This window comes from Podarcis melisellensis (assembly GCF_964234715.1).
Source record: "Podarcis melisellensis genome assembly, chromosome: 8".
In the NCBI taxonomy this organism is placed as follows: domain Eukaryota; kingdom Metazoa; phylum Chordata; class Lepidosauria; order Squamata; family Lacertidae; genus Podarcis; species Podarcis melisellensis.
Genome location: NC_138540.1, coordinates 69196492 through 69218397, shown reverse-complemented (window position 1 = coordinate 69218397; position 21906 = coordinate 69196492). Strand labels below are relative to the sequence as shown.

The following is a 21906-nucleotide window of genomic DNA, read 5'->3' as shown; positions in this document are numbered from 1 at the left end:
TCCCTATGAACCCAGTATGATGTCACACACATATGAGGGCAAACGCCACAACAAGTTATGGGGAATTTACAAGTGGGGAGAGCACAGTTGCACTCAGATCCTGCTCGAGGGCTTTCCATAGGCATCTGGTTGGCTGCTTGGAGAACAGGATGCTGGACTAGGTTGGCCTGATCCAGCAGGTCTCTTCTTAGGTACTTACGACTACCCCACTCTGAAGCCTATCTCAGTTGGTGGGCAGCCTGATGATACTAAATAAACACAGTCTGATACAGGTGCTAAGGTAGCAGAAGACTTACAGGATGGGGCTGTAAAACAGCCACTTAGAACCCTGCAGAATGGCGTGTGGAGTGGGAGTCTTTCCTCACAATAATCCCTCAATAGCTCATACATCTCTGTTTCAAGTGGACTTGGGAAGAATCCAAGAATGCACATTTTCTTCTAGGTCAATTGGATGCAATGTGCTTGGCCTTTGAACCCCTGGGGGGAAATTATGTTTCATATTTTGATACCAAACATGCTTTTGCCCCTCCACACATCTATAAATACAGATGCACGCTTGTATCGCCCCTCCCGACTTACTTTGTTTTGAAAGCTTTAATGTTTCTTGTATACCACAAATGGTGCTAGCAAAAAGGCCCCACTCCCAGCGATGTATTTATCTTTCTTTGCTCATTAGCTGAAAAATGACACAGAGAAACCTCAGACTTCTTTTTCACAGTGAGAACAGCCATAGAGACTTCATTTATAGACGGATGTGAATGAACCCTATTCATGGCCATATGGACTCTCGGTACCAAAAGGGCTTTGTGTGCATGACAGCTGGTGAAAAATATATATAATATAGTTCTGGAACAGGGACACTTGTTCTGTACATTTCGGGTTCACTTTGTTCCCTGATTATGTTGGTAGAGTTTTATTACTTGGGATCAAGTGCTATTTCCATGTTATTGGAATAAGCATCTTACATCATACAAACACAGAGGTACACAAGCATTTTTTTACAAAAAAACAGTGGAGGTAAAGCCAGGAATGACTTTCCTGTGCTGCCCCAGATGTTGCTGGACTACATCTCCCATCATCCCTGACAATTGACTATGATGCCTGGGACTGATGGGAGCCGGAGTCTAACAACCTCTGGAAGCCACAGTCACCTCCAATATTTGCACATATACCCAGAAGGCCTGTATGTTCTAGTCCAGGGTTTCCCAAACTTGGGTCTCCAGCTGTTTTTGGACTACAACTCCCATCATCCCTGACCACTGGTCCTGCTACCTAGGGATGGTGGGATCTGTAGTCCAAAAACAGCTGGAGACCCAAGTTTTAGGAAACCCTGTTCTAGACTCTGGAACCAGGGTTAGCCAACAGATGGTGAGGCAGCTCTGGGAGAAGAACAGGGGTTTCCTCATGACTCTCACAACACTTAACAAACATTCCAGGATTCTTTGAGAGAAGCCATGACTACTTTGCACCCTCCTCACCTGGCTGGAAGGTGTCCTTGAACTCTGATAATGCTTCTTCACTGCCTGGATGGGGGATGGGAAGAGGCGTTTGAGTCCATACAGATAACATCCTTGTGCATAAATGGAAAATTTAAGTGGTTTTACACCCACTTTTGCCTCTGGCCACACCCACTACTGGCATGTGGCCCTTGGCAGGTCACCCAGAAGGGAATGTGGCCCTCAGACTTCCCCAATCCCTTTAATAAAGTATTAAGATGCTTCTGAGCACACTTATGACTCAAGTATGGGTCACCAGAATTGAAACATCACCTGTGGTTTCTAGTGAAACAGACTACATGCTTTTTCCATGAAATGGATTCTAAATGGGAAATGGATTATAGAATAGACCAGAGGTTGTTCGCTTTGCTTCGGGGGTTCATATACTCGCTTCCTTTTGTTGTATGAAAGAGGCATATTTCTAGGCAGCTCTCTGTCTTGTCTCTTCCTCCTCCTCCCCCTCTCTTCCCTCGCTTCACAATACATTGAAAGGATGTCTTTAATGTAGGAAAGTGTCATGCAAATTGATTCCTTTGCTAATTCCTGTATCGTCTTAACGCCCCCAACCTCCCCATTGTGAAAAATCCACGTGCTCTCCTTTTGAGACCTCCTAGTCAGAATTAATAAGAAAACTGCTGTTTCTTCATGCCTACATCCCCCCCAACATTCTGTGTGCCCATGCAGCTATTTTTATGCAACCCACCCAACTCCATCCTGTCCCCGTCCCTAGTGGTCTTGAACGCGGAAAAGTCTTTGGCCCAACTCGCTGCAGACAGTTTACTTACTGTGGCAGACCCCAGGCTAGATTGAAGCTGGTGATTGGCAGATTAAAGCACTTTCCCTTCAGATGGATGTGACTGGCTTCACTGTTCAGGTCTCAAATTCCCTGCATTCCAGGTCCCTTTCTGGTCGCTTTTACTACTTCCCACTTCCTAGTCAAGCAATGAGGCTGTTGTCGCAAGTCCAGGCAATGGGAAGGGCCAAGGGACTTTTCCTTGTCAATATCTGTCCTTCCACACTTCCATTCAATCTCCTCCCTCCCACCTCCACCCCATCATTCACACATGCTATAGGTTGGCTTGCTGCCTTTCTGAGGAGTGGCCCATTAATACCTCAGGGCCAAAGCCGGTGCCTGCCACTCTACTCTCTGCCTTCAGTCCAGCCATCATGACAGCATTTTTCCCAGGCTTCCTGATCTCTGTGCTGCTGCTTTTTCAGGAGCAGGGAGTTAATGGGGTCCCTCCTCAGCTGAGAGGTAAGTGATGCAAATGAGCTTGTCAGTCCTTTCCATTCCACCTGGGCCAGCAGGCTAGGGCAACAGAGAAGGGAATTAAAGCATAGCAAGATTTGCGAATTGTGAGAAAATGCATGCATGTCGGTTGGCTGAGAGTGTGGATGTTCTCCTAGGGCAAGGACACTTGCAAGGCTCTCTTCTCTGTTACTGCTTGCTTCTTTATTTTGGAATTAGCAGCTGAGATGAAGGCACACACCACCTAGATCTAACAGAGCAGCAGTATTCATTTTCCTAGTACACACAAGCATCTGTCTTGTTCTCAGACTTTGCCTGTTTCAGATCCCAGTACAAGAGATTTCATTCTTGTTTGGAGTGAGTCAGGTGCTTCTGTGGGGAAGAACATCTTTTGAGAGACGAGTCATTCAGCTAAGGTTGCAGTCCTAACCCCCATTCCCTGGAAGTAAGCCTTTTTTTGGATTCAGTAAGACATCTGAGTATGGTTCTGCACTTAAGCAGAAAGAACCAGATGCACAAATATAAGATGGGGGACACCTGGCTTACTAGCAAGTACATCTTCTCCATCTTCTCCATGCAGTAGGTAGGGCACATAGCAACAAATCACCTGGCCATTCCCCCCCTTAGCTCAGTAGGAGGGCAAAAGAAATAGCTTTGCTCAGTGGCAGAACATGCAGACAGTCCTACATCCAACCCCCAGCATCTCCAGATAGGGCTCGGAGACAAACCCTGCAAAGCCACTGCCAGTCAGTGTAGACAATACTGTGCTAGATGGACCCATGGTTGGGCTCAGTATAAGGCATCTTCCTATGGCTATTCTTTGAATGACAGTAGCAGTTCGAACAAAGGACCTGAGAGCAGGAATAGTTTGAGCATGACCATCCTTGAAAAAGAATTTCCATTCACACTGATTCAGTTGTTACAGCTAATTGTCTCATCCAGAAAACCATGGATGCAGCAGATAGACATGTGTAGGCTATGTCCATAAGTGGCTACCAGGCAAGATAGCTAGAGGGAATTCCTATCTCAGAGTCAATCTTGCATTGAATACCAGTGATGCCATTGTCTTCCCGTCCTGCTGTTTCTTGGGCTTTCCAGAGATATTCCACAGTGCTTAGCATATTGTTACTAGGGAAATGCCAATATCTGCATGTAGAAGTTCCTAAATTTGATCTCCAACATTTCCAGGTAGGATGAAGATACACTCTGGTCTGAAATCCTGGAGAGCTGCTGCCAGTCGGTGCTGGCAATACTGAGCTAGATGGATCAATGGTCTGACTCAGTATAAAGCAGCTTCCAGTGTGGAATTTTTGGCTCTCCAGATAGTGCTGAACTATACCTATCATCATATCTATTGGCCGTACTGGGCAGGGCCAGAGGTGACAACTTTTAAATAAGATTGTGGGGGCCCGACATGAGTCATGCATGCAACATTGCGAGGAGTCGGGGGTGGAGCCAAACGCAGCAGCAGCACAGTCCCAGCGGCCAGTGGCTCCCATCCCCCCTTCCCCTGCCACACAAGGGCAGCACGAGGAGAAGGAGCCACGAGTCACTAAAGCTGCAACACACCCAGCTCTCTGCTCACCCTCCTCTGCCCTCTGAACAATGGCCAGCCTAACCCCCTCAATAAATAAATAAATAAATAAATAAATAAATAAATAAATAAATAAATACTGGGGAGCCCAAAGTGCTTCAACCCCTAGGAGTTGGTGCCTATGGGTAGGGCTGATGGGAGTTGGAGTCAAACAGCATCTGGAAGACCACCAATTCCCCATCCCTTCCGCTCCAGTTGATCAGCACAAAGTATTCTATAATCACATTTTAGGTTTTCTGGGAGACTAGTCTCGTGATCAAAAAGCAATAAGAACATTTCCAATGTAGGAAATCATCTGCATGCATCAGGTAACGGAATTTTGCTTTCAGAAGGGGCCAGACAGATGTCTCTGGCTTCTCAGAAGTGCACTAAGTTGATAGCAATCTCCTGTCCCCAGACACAGGTTGCTATGAAGAATACTTCCTCTGAACATGGATACCTGTAGTGGTCATGGGTGACAGACATAGCTAACTTAGTTACAGGGATGGTGAAGTATGGTGGTCACTTCCAGGTTTTTTTTTGTAGGAGGGGTACTTCCTCACTCCTTCATAATGATACCATATGATGCCATCTGAACACCGGCAATGCATACAACCAAGAAAGGCAACCCTAGAAATTTCCCCAAAGCGCGTCCAAGTGTTTGCTTTTAGTACATCTTTCAGATGATGGTCTGAAAGATTGCAAAGATTTATCCCAGTTCTCTTGATTTCACTTACTTAGTGGATTGAACAGTAGCAAAATAAAATACAGTGGTACCTTGGGTTAAGTACTTAATTCATTCCAGAGGTCCGTTCTTAATCTGAAACTGTTCTTAACCTGAAGCACCACTTTAGCTAATGGGGCCTCCTACTGGTGCCATGCCGTCGCTGCACGGTTTCTGTTCTCATCCTGAAGCAAAGTTCTTAACCCGAGGTACTACTTCTGGGTTAGTGGAGTCTGTAACCGGAAGTGTCTGTAACCCGAGGTACCACTGTAAGGTTTTAAAATAAGGAGGATGCTAAGGTTGCAATCCTGTGCCATCTATATACTTGAGACTCAACCTTACTGAGCTCAGTGGAGCTTACTTCCAAATTTAGTTTTCTCAAGGCTGAAAAGGGCTCTTCATTTTTTTCACATAGGTGTCCAATGTAGGACAAGACCTACAGACCTGCTCTTCATCATTGACAGTTCCCGAAGTGTGCGCCCCAATGAATTTGAGCAAGTCAAGGTCTTCTTGTCCAAGGTCATTGAGTCACTTGATGTGGGACCAAATGCTACACGGGTTGGCGTCATCAACTACGCCAGTGCAGTCAAGAATGAATTGTCCCTCAAGACTCACCGTACCAAGGCCAGCCTGCTGCAAGCTGTTCGCAAGATCGAACCACTCTCCACTGGGACCATGACAGGCCTGGCTATCCAGTTTGCAATCAACAGAGCATTCAGTGAGGTCGAAGGCGCCCGAGTGAGATCTCCAGAGATTAACAAGGTATGGAAACTGTGTGGACTTGCAAGAACCTTTGTGCCTCCTGTTTGCTTTCTAACCTTTCTTGCAAAAATATAAGCTTGGATAAATGGTTCCTGCCAAATGGAATAAGCAGGCTATCTAGGCAGATATGGAGGGGGCTGATTTTATGCTGTATCTGGAGCTGGGGGATAAATTTGATTCAGTTTGGATTTAAAAGTGAACCTAGCTAATTCCCAAACAATATGGGAACCAAAACACAGCTATATTTCAACATTTGGACTTCTCTGAATTTTGCAATCAAGTTCTCCACCTAAGAAATATGTACAATAATTCCTGCACTAGGATAAATGTGCATAGAAATGCATTATTTTAGGGGAAACTGCTTTGCAAAAACCTGTATATGAGGAGGAATTAGCACTAAAATCCTGATGACTTTTCATGAGGACTTCTTTTTTTATTTTTAAGAATTGCATACTGGTGTGGCAATGTGGAGAATGCAGCTTAAGAATGGAAAAAGGAAAAACTGGAATTGAAATTGACAAATTTGCTCATTCCTGGCTGTATCCCTACTCTACACTGCTTTGAAATTGTGGGTTTAAGTGGTATATAAATTTAAAAAATGAAGTCGTAAGTAGCAAAAGAAAAAAGAAAGAAAGCAGCAAGCAACTTCTAAGATGAACTATGCTTTCTGTACATTTTTGAAAAATATAAGCTTGGAGAGACAGCTGACAAAATAAAACAAAATATGCAGAAATTTTGGCCAACACCTCTATGGAAAGCAGGGGACAAAGAATCTATTAGGGGAAATCCTTTGTCCCGTCCTGTCCCCTAGTGTCTGCTTACTTCAGTTTGCCTGTTCTTTGTAGCAGGAATTCCTGGGAGAGGGATATAATTTCATGCTTGAATGACTGTTTGCAGTCATTTTAATTTACACTTTTGTCCCCACAATGGCCCCCGCTACACCACTTCTGTTTTCTGCTTATCCAATTATTTCCTAATTTCAGCTCCAGGCAGACTCCCCTCGCCAAAAGCAACCTGGGTTTTCCTTCTCAGAATGGCCCTTATGTAGAACAAGGTAAAAAGTATGCCTAAATCAGGCCACAACTCTGCTTGGGTTTTTAATTTGACCCTTCTATGGAATACCAGTTTTGTTAGGGGTGGATCATAGTTCAGCGGTAGAACACATGCTTTGTGTGCAGAAGGAAGGCCTCACATTCAAACACAGGTAGCAGGTGCTGGGCAAGCGTTTCACCTCATCTCCGTGCCAGTGGAGCGAATTAGGGGTGTGGAGTCTGTGACCCTTCAGAAGTCACTGAGCTCCAACTCCCATCATCCTTGACCATTGGCCATGTTGGCAGGGGCTGATGGGAATTGGAGTCCAACAATATCTGAGAACCTATCCCTATCACTGGAGTAGACTAGCAGCTCAACTCGGCACGGGGCAGCTTCATGTTTCGCTTTCGGAAAAAGCTGGAAAGACATTTGAGTGGAGCTCTGGAATGTCATTAAATTCAGATATCCACAGAATCTGTCCAAAAAAGACCCCCCTGATGAGCTCATCTGAGCTGTTCAAAGAGATGATTTTCAGGGCACAATGGTTGTTTTTAAGTCCAGTCTTCCAATTAGCATTTGGACTTCTTTTTAAAAAGTAGTTCTGTACAAGTTATCACGGAAAAACCTAATATGAGAACAGGGAGGAGAGAAAAAATGGGGAAGTGATAAGCTGGGAAATGGGATAAGAAGAAACAGTAGCTGTTTACACAGGGCTAAGTCAGGCTATTTTGGTGCTGTGAGGGTGAGCTACCAAAAACAAGAGCACATGAAGCTACTTAATATCAGCTATTTTAACTCAGCATTGCCTACACTGACTGGTAGCAGCTTTCCAGGGTTTAAGGCAGAGGACATTCCCAAACCTAGCTGGGGACACCAAGGATTGAACCCTTTTGCCTTCTTTAATTGCCTTCTTTAATTCACTTGGGGAGTAGGGGAACAACTTTGCATCTGCCTCTGGGCTTGATTGGCTGGAGAAGAGTGAGCTTTGGTTATGAGAGGAAAGGGAACTTGATAGAAGGAATAACATGTGGTTGCCCAGAAATGCCTTTATTTATTTATTTTTACTTCCACCCAGTACAAACTCAAGTCACTTCTTCAGCAAAACTGTCATTTCAGAAGTAAAGCTGCTGCCGTAATGCCATCGCTCCTGGCTCGCTTTTCATTTAATGTAGCAAGGGTCTTGCATAGTGAAGTTAATGTAGTGTAAGTGGCTTTTTTATAGCTGTGTTATAGATACAAGAAGTGCCTTTTCTTTCTTTCTGGGGTGTTCAAGGGTACACAGTACCAGCATCTTTTTTCCCTTGAGAAGAAAAGCACTGGTTAAAAGTGTGGCAGTTACTCTAACAACTTCATGGTGAGTACTGACACATTTTATTCTGGAAGAAAAGAGACGGATAACAACTCTTCAATTATGTCTCACAGGAGGCTGACTTAGACTGAATCAGACTATCAATCCATCTAGGCCATGGCTAGGCAAACTAAAACCCAGGGCCCGGATCTGGCCCAATTGCCATCTCAATCCAGCCCATGGATGGTCCGGAAATCAGCGTGTTTTTAAATAGAATGTGCCCTTTTATTTAAAATGCATCTCTGGGTTATTTGTGGGGCATAGGAATTTGTTCTTTTTCTTTTCCTTTCCCCAAAATATAGTCCGGCCCCCCACAAGGTCTGAGGGACAGTGGACCAGCCCCCTGCTGAAAAAGTTTGCTGATCCCTGATCTAGGCTAATGTTGTCTGTACAGTGGTACCTCAGGTTAAGTACTTAATTCGTTCCGGAGGTCCATACTTAACCTGAAACTGTTCTTAACCTAAAGCACCACTTTAGCTAATGGGGCCTCCTGCTGCTGCTGTGCCACCAGAGCACGATTTCTGTTCTCATCCTGAAGCAAAGTTCTTAACCTGAAGCACTATTTCTCGGTTAGCGGAGTCTGTAACCTGAAGCGTATGTAACCCGAGGTACCACTGTACTTCCTGGTAGTGGCTTTCCAGGATTTAAGAGAGGAGCATCTCTTGGAAGTACTGCCTTGGAGATGCGGCGTATTAAACCTGGGACATTTGGCATGCAAAGCCCTTCTCTGGATGGCCATTCAATCTTCAGTGAAGCAGAAGTGGTGATTCTCCTTCACTGGGTTTTTAAAGAAGAGGTTGGAAGACCACCTGTTACGGATTCCTTAGCTGTAGTTTCTGCATTGCAGGGTGTTGGACTAAGTACCATTGGGATCCTTTCCAACTGTACAGTTTTATGATTCTCTGATTCTATATGAGACTAAACTTTGCTTGGAGTAGACCTGCTGAAATTAATGGACCTAAGTTTTCCATGTCCATTAATTTCGGTGAGCTCACTCTGAGCATATGGCTAACATTAGACGCAGCTCCAAGTTAGCTGAGTTAAACTTCAGTCATGTTGATTTTAATAAGAACAAAGTTCAGCTCAATCTGCATCCATTTTGGTGATGCCAGATTCTTCCTGTGCCATCCCTGCTCCATAAAACCTTAATACTTGACCCTAAATAAGAGTGATGTGTTGTCTGCATTTTGGTGAAAACCAAGACAGATTTTTAGGTGGATTATTTTTTGAAACGTGGAAAGCAGCTTCCAGTCTCTGTTTTCAGGTTTTCATAACCTGCAGGGCGAAACATTCCCAGACTGTATTATTTTCCCTTTTTACGGGGATAGAAAAGGTGCCGAAATAAAGATATTGTTACATACCGTTGGAGGGGCCTTTTAGCTTGCTGAAAGGAACTCTGTGGACTGTGGAGGTCTTTGTCCTTTAGGAGAGTGAAAGAGCCCCATCTCGGCTGACAACCCCTCGCCTTTAAACCCATTGAGTTTAAATTTCACGGTGATATGGCTTAAGTGTATTCCAAGCCATTAGGTTTAGCATAATATCATTTTATGAAAAGACAATATACAGCATTGTGTCTACCAGGTTGGCCATGTGTTCTACTTTAGAGAGGACAGCCCTCTGTTCAGAGGCTTCCTCTATTTGAAAGGCTGCTCAATTCAAGTCCACCTTAAACTTAAAGAGCGGGGTTATGTACAGCTCTCCCTCCACCCCTGCAATCTGGTTCAGGGTTCAATCTAGTGTTTTGCAGTAGCCCCAAAATGACCTGGGACAATCCAGGGATGAACCAACACAGATCTGGGCCCCAAATCAATTTGGACTGTTGGGTTTGGAGGGTTTCAGTATGCATATAAAAAGGTAAAGGGACCCCTGACCATTAGGTCCAGTTGTGACCGACTCTGGGGTTGCGGTGCTCATCTCGCTTTATTGGCCGAGGGAGCCGGCGTACAGCTTCTGGGTCATGTGGCCAGCATGACTAAGTCGCTTCTGGCAAACCAGAGCAGTGCACAGAAACGCCGTTTACCTTTCTGCCAGAGTGGTACCTATTTATCTACTTGCACTTTGATGTGCTTTCGAACTGCTAGGTTGGCAGGAGCAGGGACCGAGCAGCGGGAGCTCACCCTGTCCTGGGGATTCGAACCACCAACCTTCTGATCAGCAAGTCTTAGGCTCTGTGGTGTAACCCACAGTGCCACCCGCGTCCCTTACAGTGGTATAAGAGGGCTTTAAAAGTATGGCATGGATGTGACCTACGCCCATAACAAACATAGGCTTACATAAGAAATTGAACAGGCTCTTTGAACTTTGTGGCTCCTTTACCTAAAGGCTATAAAGAGATAGATGGAAATTTATGGAAGGAATATCCTGGAAAGATCCAGGGGGAAGGCAGCTCCTTAGAAGGCTACAGTCCTTATGATGAATGTGGATATACTATTAGTAAACTGCTTTTTCCTGTGTTGTGGGATATGAAGGAAGTTGGCTTTTTCCTTAGCTGCATGAGATTTCAACACCCAGAAGAAATCTTTCTTTAAAAAATTGGTCTGTTTTCTGACCTGTGCCAAAATGAACTGGAAAAAGTGACAAGATCCAGATTTACCTGCCCTGCCAAGAGTTTGACTCCCTTCCCTCCCCCCCTTTTCCTTTACGTGTTGTGTTTTTTTTTTAATCACGTAAGCCAGCATGCAGGGGGCAGTCTCGTTTTAACTATGTAAGCCACTCTGAAAAGCTTAATGGCACATGCTCTAAATAAATAGTAAATAAATTGCAATATTTTTGGAAGTGGGGTTGAAACTGCTGTGTAAAAGTCTCTGTCATATTGTGGAAGGCTGATTTTGATTTGTTTTAATTGACAAGTTGAAAACCACCACCCACCTCTCTCTCACACAAACATTCTGTGTGCAAGGGAAGCCCCTCTACTTCGTGTCTCCCCCACCCAATTTGTTATATAAATGGCTCTCTCTTCTGGCAAACAAGGGGCATTGCACTGCGTGCTATGATCCTTTATCAGTTTTAAGGAGCAAAAAACAGGGTACATTGTAGCCATATGCGATGAAGCCTTGAATACAATGGAAAGTGCCTTTGGGAAGTGTGGTTTGCATGTAAGAAGGGACAGGACAGGAAAGAGTGCATAACCCTTCCCCTGCCAGTTGCTTTCAACTTGAAACTAAGGGTTCATCTACAATAGTGGCATGCAGTGAAATTTTTCAGAGGGGAACAGTTAGAGCCAGAGGCTCCAGCTTGTGAGGATGATTGGGGGTTCCTGACATTATGCGTGTGGTGTCCCAACATCACACACATGAGCATTGCACCTCCCTCCCTAAGCTGGGCAGAAGCTTCCCGGGGCTTTGGGAAGAAGGTGCTAGGCATTAATAAGTTAGGGGACTGGCCTAGTCCCCTAGTCCACTGACAGCACACAACTGATTCACACTTAGCTTTTGCCCTATGCTGTCTAGGCACAGGTCCATGCTTTAAAACTGTGTGTCTGAGTGCATATATATATATATATATATATATATATATATATATATATATGCAAGGTAAATATTGTCTGGAGGACTTAGAAGGCTTATAATCACACTTTCCAAGAAACCAAAAACCACGTGACTGAAGACTAAACAAGCAAAGTGACTGAGCAACGTGGGGTCTTTGGTTTAAGCAGGTTTAACTCGTGTTTGCATTTCTATCTGGTGAACCATTGGCACCCTTAATTTCTAATTCTTATAACATAAAATTCCAACATATGACTATTTCTCTTGTCTCTAAAGGTTACTAAGGCTGAATCCTGCACTCCCTCACACGCACACTTGGATTTGTAAAATATTCTGCTGTAAAAACTAAATATAGCTCTTTCATAATATATGCAATGGTGTGTGTTCCTGGTGGTGTAGACTCAATAACTTCTGTGATTGATTGTTTATAGGAAATAGGATTATTATTGGTTCCAATTAAAGGTCGAACAAGCTGAGTAGAAGAACTGACTCTGATAGCATGATATGCTTCAGCAGGGGTCAGCAAACGTTTTCAGCAGGGGGGCAGTCCACTGTCCCTCAGACCTTGTGGGGGGCCGGGCTATATTTTGAAAAAAATAATAATGCTGCAAGAGTACCAAGAGTCCTGGTGACTGCTTACCTGTGTCTTGCGAGCAGCAGGGATTGGCGGCGGGGGCAGCAGGACGATGAGTGGTGTGCAAAAGGGCTCCGGAGAGGGGCTGCTTAAAATGGTGGCCGCTCAAGCACTGCTGCTGCTGGTGCCAACAAAGCCCAGCCCCCTTCCTCCTCTAGGCAGGGCAGGGAGAAGCCAGGAGGAGGGAGGGAGGAGGCACCACCGCCGCCGTGTGAGGCAGAGGGAGGGAGAGGGAAAGAACACGCTTGCTGGCGATCCATGTGGCGATTTCTGGATCGTCCGCAGGCTGGATCCAGAAGGCAATTGGGTCTGATTCGGCTCATGGGCCTTAATTTGCCGACCCGTGTGCTTCAGGATAGATGCCATCCAAGTGAAGGCAGAATTGGGAAGGTTGTGACCTGGCTGCCTGAAATATATCTCCCTATAGGAACCTGCCTAGGTGCTAAGATGCTCAAGTGAGCACTATCTCTTGGTCCCATCATTATCAGAAGCCTGGTTGGTGGTGACACAAGAGAGAGCCTTTTTTGTAGCTGCTGCCATACTGTGAAATTCCCTCTCAAGAGGTGAGATTATCTCCCTCCTTGCTCTCTTTCCACCAAAAGGCTAAGACCTTCCTATTTCGTTGTTGTTTAGTCATTTAATCATGTCCGACTCTTCGTGACCCCATGGACCAGAGCACTCCAGGCACTCCTGTCTTCCACTGCCTCCCTATTTTAGACAGGCCTTTAGAAACTAAGGAGCAAACAATACTGACCACTGGGCTGCTGTCAGGGCAAATTGCACTTTAACTACTGTTTTAAAATGTGTGGTCATGCATTTTGATTATTATTTTCACTAGTTCGCTTTATTACTCTGAATTTTGTAATTGATGTTTTGAACCATTGCAAGCCACCCTGAAGCCCAGGATAGAAATATAGTAATAAAATAAAATAAATGAATGAATAAGCAGTACTGCGTGCAGCTGGAGAGTCCTTTGCCACTCTCTTACCCACAGGTAGCCATTGTAGTGACAGATGGACGCCCCCAGGATGGGGTGAAGGATGTGTCAGCGAGGGCCCGAGCTCTTGGGATTGAAATTTTTGCCATTGGCGTGGGCCGTGTGGACATGCACACTTTGCGGCAGATGGCCAGCCCACCTCTGGATGAACATGTGGATTATGTGGAGAGCTACAGTGTCATTGAGAAGCTGACCAAGAAGTTTCAGGAGGCATTCTGCGGTAAGTTGTTAAGGAAGTCTTGTGCTGCGAAATAAGAGGTTGCATCCAAATTAGTCAGAGCAGACCCATTGAAATTAAAGGGCACAACTTATGGAACTTATATGTGGTGGACCTGTAAAAAGGTAAAAGAGTATTGGGAAATAATTCATAATGAATAGAAAAAAATGTTTTTAAACAACAAAAAACAAAAAAAATCTGGAGTCGTTTTTGTTGGGGATAACTCAGACAGAAATTCTCAGGTGTCAGAAAAGGTTATTTATGTATGCTACTACTGTGGCCCATGTTTTGTTAGCCCAAAAATGGAAAATGAGAGAGATCCCAACTAAAGAAGAATGGCAACTGAAACTGATGGAATATGTGCAGCTTGCGAACCTAACATATAGAATAAGAGAACAAGAAGAACATATGTTTAAAGAAGATTGGAAAATGTTTATTGAATATATGGGGGGGGGGTTGTGTACACTTAAAAACGTTGGCAGCATTAAGATAAATTCAACAGTGTAAATAAGTTTTGATGAATGCAATAATGGAATATTGAATGCTTTAGTTTATGTAAAATATGCAGGAATATATATATATATATATATATATATATATATATATATATATATATGAAATTAAAAGGCACAACTAACTTAGGGAAATTAATTTCCATGGGTCTACTCTAAGTAGAACTTGGTTGGATACAACCCAAGGGCCAGAGACTGTTCTGACCCTCAGCGCAAGAAGCAAAGTTGTACATTGGAAATTACCAAGCAAAGGAAACTCATGTAATCCACTTTTGGTACAAGGCTTCACAAAGCATGTATTTTTGGACCACAACTCCCATCAGTCTTCACCAGCATGGCCAATAGTCAGGGGTGATGGGAGTTGTAGTCCAAAACATCTGGAGGGTGCCAGCAGGGCTGGCACAAGTCATTTTCCCATTGTAGGCAAAATGCCTCAACTCCACCCCAACAATGGTGCCATCCCATTGCAAATCCAGATCCTCCCACCCCCTCTCTGACCCCTTTCTCGCACCCATGCTGCTGCCAGCCCAATCACCACAACTGTACCATCATGGCCACCTGTGTCCATGCAATCAAAATAGTGAATGGAAGTGTTCCAATGATTTTGGTTTCTTAGAATTCCTGAGCAATGTCAGGTACTTTCCGCCAGTATAAATATATGTTTTAACATTGCATGTTATTACTTTGCAGCTGTGTCAGACCTGTGTGCCACTGGAGACCATGATTGCCAGCAGATCTGTGTCAGTACAGGGGCTTCTTATACCTGTGCATGTAAAGAGGGGTTCACGCTTAACACTGATGGAAAAACCTGCAGTGGTAAATAATGTTGTTTTCAGCTTGGTAGAGTGGGCCAATGTTTTGAATGCATGCAAATTTCAACGTTCAGGAAGCATGCCATCTTCCTGATCTTAATCTCAAGTTTGCAAGCATACACGTGACATGAAATACGCAGGCTGTTTAATTGTTCTTCATATCCCTCCTCACCACTGCTTGAGGGGTTCATCTGGAACCATGGTTTTGGTCACCAGCGGTTGTAGATGACATGCTTTAAGAAGGGTGTTGCAGACCAGGGATGGGGCTCCTGTGGTCCTCCAGATGTTGTTGGACTCCCATCTTCCCAAACAAGCATGGCCACTCTCTAGGGATGATGGGAGTTGTAGTCTAACAAAATCTGAAGAGCCACAAATGCTCCATCTTTACTGAGGACAAATGGGAATGAGTTCAGAGGAGGGGAATGAATGAGGATGGTCAGGAATATGGAAAACAAGTCATATGAGGAAAGGTTGAAAGAACTGGGTAGTTTTAGGCTGGAGAAGAGAAGGCCACAGGGGAACCTGATAGTACTCTTCTAATACCTAAAGAGTTTTCGCATAGAAGAAGGCAAAGATTTGCTCTCTGCAGACCACAAGGGAACAACTAGATCTAATTGGCTTAAGTTAAGAATGGGGGAGAAATTAAATTTTGTTTGCATTTTTGTGAGAAACTAATTAACTCACACTTTGAAATTTACACTTATCCAAAAGTTGCACTGCAGTTCACCAATGTATAAAAAGTGCATTGTATCAGGGAAAAGTGCTGGGAACACAATCTTGCAGGGGGAAAAGATGCCCTTGGTGAACCTTAGAGGTAGTCCAGATATTTTGGACTCTAACTCCCATCAGTCCCAGCCTGCATGGCCAAGATTAGACATGATGGGAGTTGTAGTCTCAGAGAGTCTCGAGAGCACTACATGTGCTGCCTCTGCACTAAAGACTCATGAGCTGCATATTCTTGCAATATTCTCCCTCCATGAGCACAAGAAGCAGGTCCTTTCCTCTAGTTTAGATCACTTACATTGTTTCTGTGTCTCTTAAACCATCATTTCCTTGGACTTCCATGTGCCAGGAGAGTCATAGGTAGGGTGGATTAGGGGCTATATTTGCAATGAGGTGATACAAGCAGCTCATTCTCACAGGGCCATGGGCCTGCTGCTGCATGAATGCTTTGTCCAGGACACTCCCTGCAAAACCTCCTTTCCCCCTCCACAAGCATAACTACATTGCTTGCGTCACTTCTGGAATCCTTAAGTAACCTTCTCCAATGGCCTCCAAAGAGCTGTAAAAGCAACAAGGAGTATAGATTGCCCAGTTTAAAACTTTGCACCAACTTCCCCTGGCAGAACAAGGTGACCACTGAAATGTATAACCTCCTTGAGTAAACTTTAGAAAAACCTAGCCAGTGGCTGAACTAGGAATAGTATCCAATAGCTGAAACACAACCAACTCAGTTTTGGGAAGCTGGGATTTGGGACGGTTCCATAACACAAAAGAGAGAGAAGTAGACTGGATCAATATCTAACATCTCGAACACATGCCAGTCGAAATGACTTTCCTTCATTTCCTTTCTGAAAAGGAGTACTTTCAAGAGCTGGTGCTTACATAGCCTTTGAGTTTCTCTTGTGCTTTGTATCTCATTTTCAAGAGACCGGAGGGGGTCAAACAAGGTGAGACGTAAATTATGGACACAGCTTCTCCCTGATCCAGATTGGAGCTCTGACATGTTGTTGTTGTTTAGTCGTTTAGTCGTGTCCGACTCTTCGTGACCCCATGGACCAGAGAACGCCAGGCACCTCTGTCCTCTACTGCCTCCCGCAGTTTGGTCAAACTCATGCTGGTAGCCTCGAAAACACTATCCAACCATCTCGTTCTCTGTCGCCCCCTTCTCCTTGTGCCCTCCATCTTTCCCAACATCAGGGTCTTCTCCAGGGAGTCTTCTCTTCTCATGAGGTGGCCAAAGTACTGGAGCCTCAGCTTCACAATCTGTCCTTCCAGTGAGCACTCAGGGTTGATTTCCTTCAGTATGGAGAGGTTTGATCTTCTTGCAGTCCATGGGACTCTCAAGAGTCTCCTCCAGCACCATAATTCAAAAGCATCAATTCTTCGGCGATCAGCCTTCTTTATGGTCCAGCTCTCACTTCCATACATCACTACTGGGAAAACCATAGCTTTAACTATACGAACCTTTGTTGGCAAGGTGATGTCTCTACTTCTCAAGATGCTGTCTAGGCCTGTCATTGCCCTTCTCCCAAGAAGCAGGCGTCTTTTAATTTCGTGGCTGCTGTCACCATCTGCAGTGATCATTGAGCCCAAGAAAGTAAAATCTCTCACTACCTCCATTTCTTCCCCTTCTATTTGCCAGGAGGTGATGGGACCAGTGGCCATGATCTTCGTTTTTTTGATGTTGAGCTTCAGACCATATTTTGCGCTCTCCTCTTTCACCCTCATTAAAAGGTTCTTCAATTCCTCCTCACTTTCTGCCATCAAGGTTGTGTCATCTGCATATCTGAGGTTGTTGATATTTCTTCCGGCAATCTTAATTCCGGCTAGGGATTCATCCAGCCCAGCCTTTCGCATGATGAATTCTGCATATAAGTTAAATAAGCAGGGAGACAAAATACAGCCTTGTCGGAGCTCTGACATAGAGTTGTATTATACGGATGGTTCTAACACTGCACCTGGCCCAAGGTCCTGTCTGAATCACACTTTATCTCTGTGCCTGCTGTTTGCATTACTGTAGAATGTAAGCTCCCATTTGCCCCAATGGAAGCTTTTGGTCTAGTACAAACAAGGGCCCTGCCCCCCCCATCTAGCTTGGGATTGCAACAGAGGGAAAAGGGTTAAAGCCTCACTGCAACCAGTATGGATTAGGACCTGCTTGCCTGCTATTTACCACGGAAATTGATCACACTGGCCTAAGTTACAAACTCTCCAAATGTCCCTGTTTTCCAGGGACAGTCCCAGATTAACAGAAGCTGTCCCAGTTTCTGATTTGATCCCAGAATGTCCCACTTTTCCTTAGGACATCCCTATTTTCATTGGAGAAATGTTGGAGGAGATGGAATAGGATTTCCCTACTCTCATTGGAGAAATGTTGAAGGGTAGGAATTTAACCCACTGAGTTTGATGGAACTAAATGGGACTGTGGCCCTTCAGTTGTTGCTGAATTCCAGATCCCATCATCTCTGACCATGTAACATCTGGAGGACAACCGTTTCTTTATATATGGAATGAAGAATGTTGACTTAATCAGCCATGTATGTTGGCTAAATTCAGCCTTTAAAACAGGGATGGGGAACATCAGGCCTCAGTGTTATATTCAGCACCCCAACCTCTGTATATAGCCCTTGAGACTCTCCCCAGGCCACAAACCCTTCAGAGACACAGTCCCTCACCAACCCCACCATGCCACTGCCTTGAGTGTTTTTGCCTGGTTGCGAATGCATTCTTGAACTCTGGGAATGCTTCTTGCTTACATGGATGGAGCATAGAGATGGCTGTGTGAGCTCCTGTAGAAACTAAGGTTGTGCAACTGGTCTAGCTGAATCCTGGATCCTGAACTGATTTGGGCCAATCTGAGTTGACCTGAGGTTCAGCTGGAATGAGTTAAGGCAGCCCCAGATCACCACCCAGAGCAAGAAAGGAATGTGGCCTTCGTAATTGAAAAGGGTCCCCCCTCATTTTAAAAAGTGTGTTTCTTTAAATGAAAAAGATGACTAGCTCCAGCTTTCTGGTCCCCCTCCCCACTTCTCTTCTCCCCAGCCTGCAGTGGAGGAGGCGCCACGGACCTTGTCTTCCTGATTGATGGGTCAAAGAGTGTGAGGCCAGAGAACTTTGAGCTGGTGAAGAGGTTCATCAACCAGATAGTGGATTCCCTAGATGTGTCAGACAGGAATGCGCATGTGGGCCTGGTCCAGTATTCTAGTTCAGTAAGGCAGGAATTTCCACTGGGGCAATACAAGAACAAGAAGGACATCAAAGCAGCAGTGAGAAGGATGTCTTACATGGAGAAAGGCACCATGACTGGCCAAGCTTTGAAATTCCTAGTGGACAGTTCCTTTGCCATCTCCAGCGGTGCAAGGCCTGGAGTCCCCAAGGTAGCAATTGTCTTCACTGATGGCCGGTCACAAGATTACATCAATGATGCTGCCAAGAAAGCCAAAGAACTAGGTAGGTTTTCATAATTTAGTACCACTGTTTTGTGATGGCCTGATTAAGATCCATTCATTTCAATGAGTCTCCTCTGAGTATGTCTAATGTTGGATACAACCCAATGATCTCAGTCTCATAAACCATGGTTTCTTAGACCAAGAATGAGTTATACATGTGTGCTCACTTTTCCCCTTGCCTCCTTCTATCTCTTATGCACCAGTTTGCAAGACTTTCAAGGTTTATTAAACCAGAGTTTCCCACTTTATCGAAACCAGAAAACTGTAGTTTCCAAACTAGGATATGCAACTGGGGTTATATTCTGGTTTCCTGGTTTATAAACAAAGATTAAACCACAGTGTGGTGCATTAAAGACTGAATGCTAAACCATAGTTTAAGGCTACATGAAGGAAACAAATTAGGAGTCAGGGTCATACATTCTGACCTCCTCTCCCCACTTTGCTTTGAGGAGAATAGAAGTGTGTGTGTGTCCTGGCTTAAAGTACCCAGGAAGGTTTTTTGGGTTAGATTTGAACTGGGGAAACTGGTTAGTTTAAGCTGTGGTTTGTTAACAAGGCAGGATAAAAACCCGCCTCTAGCTCACACATAACTAGAAACTCTGCTTAGTTTAAACCAGAACACAGATACTTCTGATTCCTTCTTTGTGTCAGAGGAGGAGAGCACAGCATGTGAGTCCACAGCTCATGTTTGCTCATTCACATAGCGCTAAACCATGGTTTACTGTCGTGTTCCTCAGCCTGGCATATAAGTCTTGGTTGTTCTTTCACAAAGCAGATCAGCAGTTTAGCAATTCTTGCTTGTTTCAGGTTACAAGATGTTCGCTGTTGGAGTAGGCAATGCTGTTGAAGACGAACTCAAAGAAATTGCCTCAGATCCGGTGGGAGAGCATTACTTTTACACTGCTGATTTCAGAACCATCAACCAAATTGGAAAGAAACTACAAAGTAAAATCTGTGTTGGTAAGGAAGGTCATGCCTGGTATGTTTACAGCACAATCCTTTAACCCTGGCTACCCTGGCAAATAAATGTGCAACATGAGGCACAATAACTACTATGGCAGTACAGCCTAGAGACACCACAAACCCATACAGTCCATTGGCAGGGGGCAGTATGAGCAGCAAGGGAGGTTCCTCTGACTCAGCCTTCCCCTTTATGCTGCCCTCCAGATGGTTTGGACTACAACTTCTATAATCCCTAAGCATTGCTCATGTTGGCTGAGGGTGATGGGAGTTGTAGTCCAAACCATCTGGAGGGCAGCAGCAGGTTGGAGAAGACTGATCTAACACAACAACTTTGTCCAAGAAAAAATGATGGAGGAACAGAGTCAACACCCACACCCTTTTTGCTTTACTGGCAAGAAATTCAGGGCAGTACATGTGTCTTTAACCATTATCCCAAAACCTCTGTGAGCTTTCTGGTGATAAGAGCTGTTTGATAGTGGAACAGACCTGAGAAGGTGGTGGACTCTTCTTTCTTGGAGGTTTTTCAGCACAGGTTAGATGGCCATCTGTCTTGGATGCTTTAGTTGAGATTCCTGCATTGGGTTCCCTTGCAGTTCTATGATTCTAAGTGCTTCCACTGATGCCCAGCCAGGATAATCTATCCAGTGTATGATTCATTGAATGGTTTTGTTTTCTCTTCCTCAGAAGAAGATCCATGTGAATGTGAAGCCATTGTGAAGTTCCAGACAAAGGTAGACAACCTCATAAAGGCACTGACACGGAAACATATCCTTTGAGAGCTATTTGGGAAAGAGTGTATTTTGGGTGTGTGCTGAGTTGTTTATGGAAGGAATAAACTTTAGGTTACTGGGTGAGCCACCTCTCTGGGAAATCAACTAGGTGGCCGGATGGTAACACTTGTTTTTCCAGGTAGGTTCATCAGTTGATAGGGATGGTGGAGAATTCCTACAAAACAAACAGAAAATGCTGATATTTGTTTATTTGTTTATTTGTTGCATACCCAGAACAGAAATCAACCAAGTGAATATGGCCAGTATTTCCTGTTGTTTATTTCACCCACAAGTGATACATAACAGATTATATTAGCTTTCTCCATTTCCATTTTGTTCCCTTTGAATTGAAATGAATGGGGTGAAATACCTAATGACAGCAGTATAGATGTAAATTTGCCATAGCAGACAATAACATAGCTTTTGGTGGAAGATGAACTGCAGTGGAATGGAAACATTGCTGCATGCATTGAAGACAGGGTGGAATGGGAAACTATGCCTTCTTACACCCCTAGTTGCAAAGGAGGATGGGCTTTTCTATCTTCAATGCTGATGCAGAAGAAGAAAGTTGAGCATTTCGAACTTTCTCAATTCTGCATAACAAATGGCTCTTGTTAAAATCCCCATTTCCCATAAGAGCCAGAACATGCAGCAGTACTCAGCAGTACTGAGCACAGGAGTACTGAGCTAGATGGAACACTGAGTCTAATGCAGCTTCTTGCATTGTGTCCAAGTATTCTGAGCCAGCACTATTTGGGGGGATTTTTTTAAAATCCAACTGATCTAAATCAGCCTAAACCTTTCAGAGGCTTTTCGTCTCCACACTTCTCTGAAATAACCCAGGACTGTTCCTTAATTCTTGCTCACTGGAAGCCGTGTCAAAGAAGCTTGCCGCCCTAGAAAACAGGATCACCGTTTAAAAAGCGGAATTATTTCATCTCCTTCCCAACTCAAAATAAACACACCAGAAGACCCTGACAGATGTGGATGGGCAGGTCTTCTCCAGTGCTGACTATACTTCTTTTTGAGAAGGAGGAAAATTTGTGATGGTATACAGGTCATGGTAATGCACTAGAAGTCCATGTGTTACCAAACACCATTAAACTTTCCTCGCACCATAGAATATGCATATATCAAATACCCGGAGAATTTGTTTTAAT

General features: G+C 44.4%; 1 protein-coding gene across 1 annotated transcript; it reads left to right on the top strand.

The window, feature by feature from the left end:
• Positions 1–2518: 2518 nt before the first annotated feature.
• Positions 2519–20752, top strand: MATN1 (matrilin 1; the record flags this gene model as incomplete). Its single annotated transcript, XM_081920725.1, has 7 exons — positions 2519–2751; positions 5458–5804; positions 13298–13520; positions 14720–14845; positions 18607–19014; positions 19821–19973; positions 20661–20752. The coding sequence occupies exons 1-7, from the start codon at positions 2664–2666 to the stop codon at positions 20750–20752; spliced, it is 1437 nt and encodes a 478-aa protein (XP_081776851.1). The 5' UTR covers positions 2519–2663.
• Between the last annotated feature and the right edge of the window lie 1154 nt (positions 20753–21906).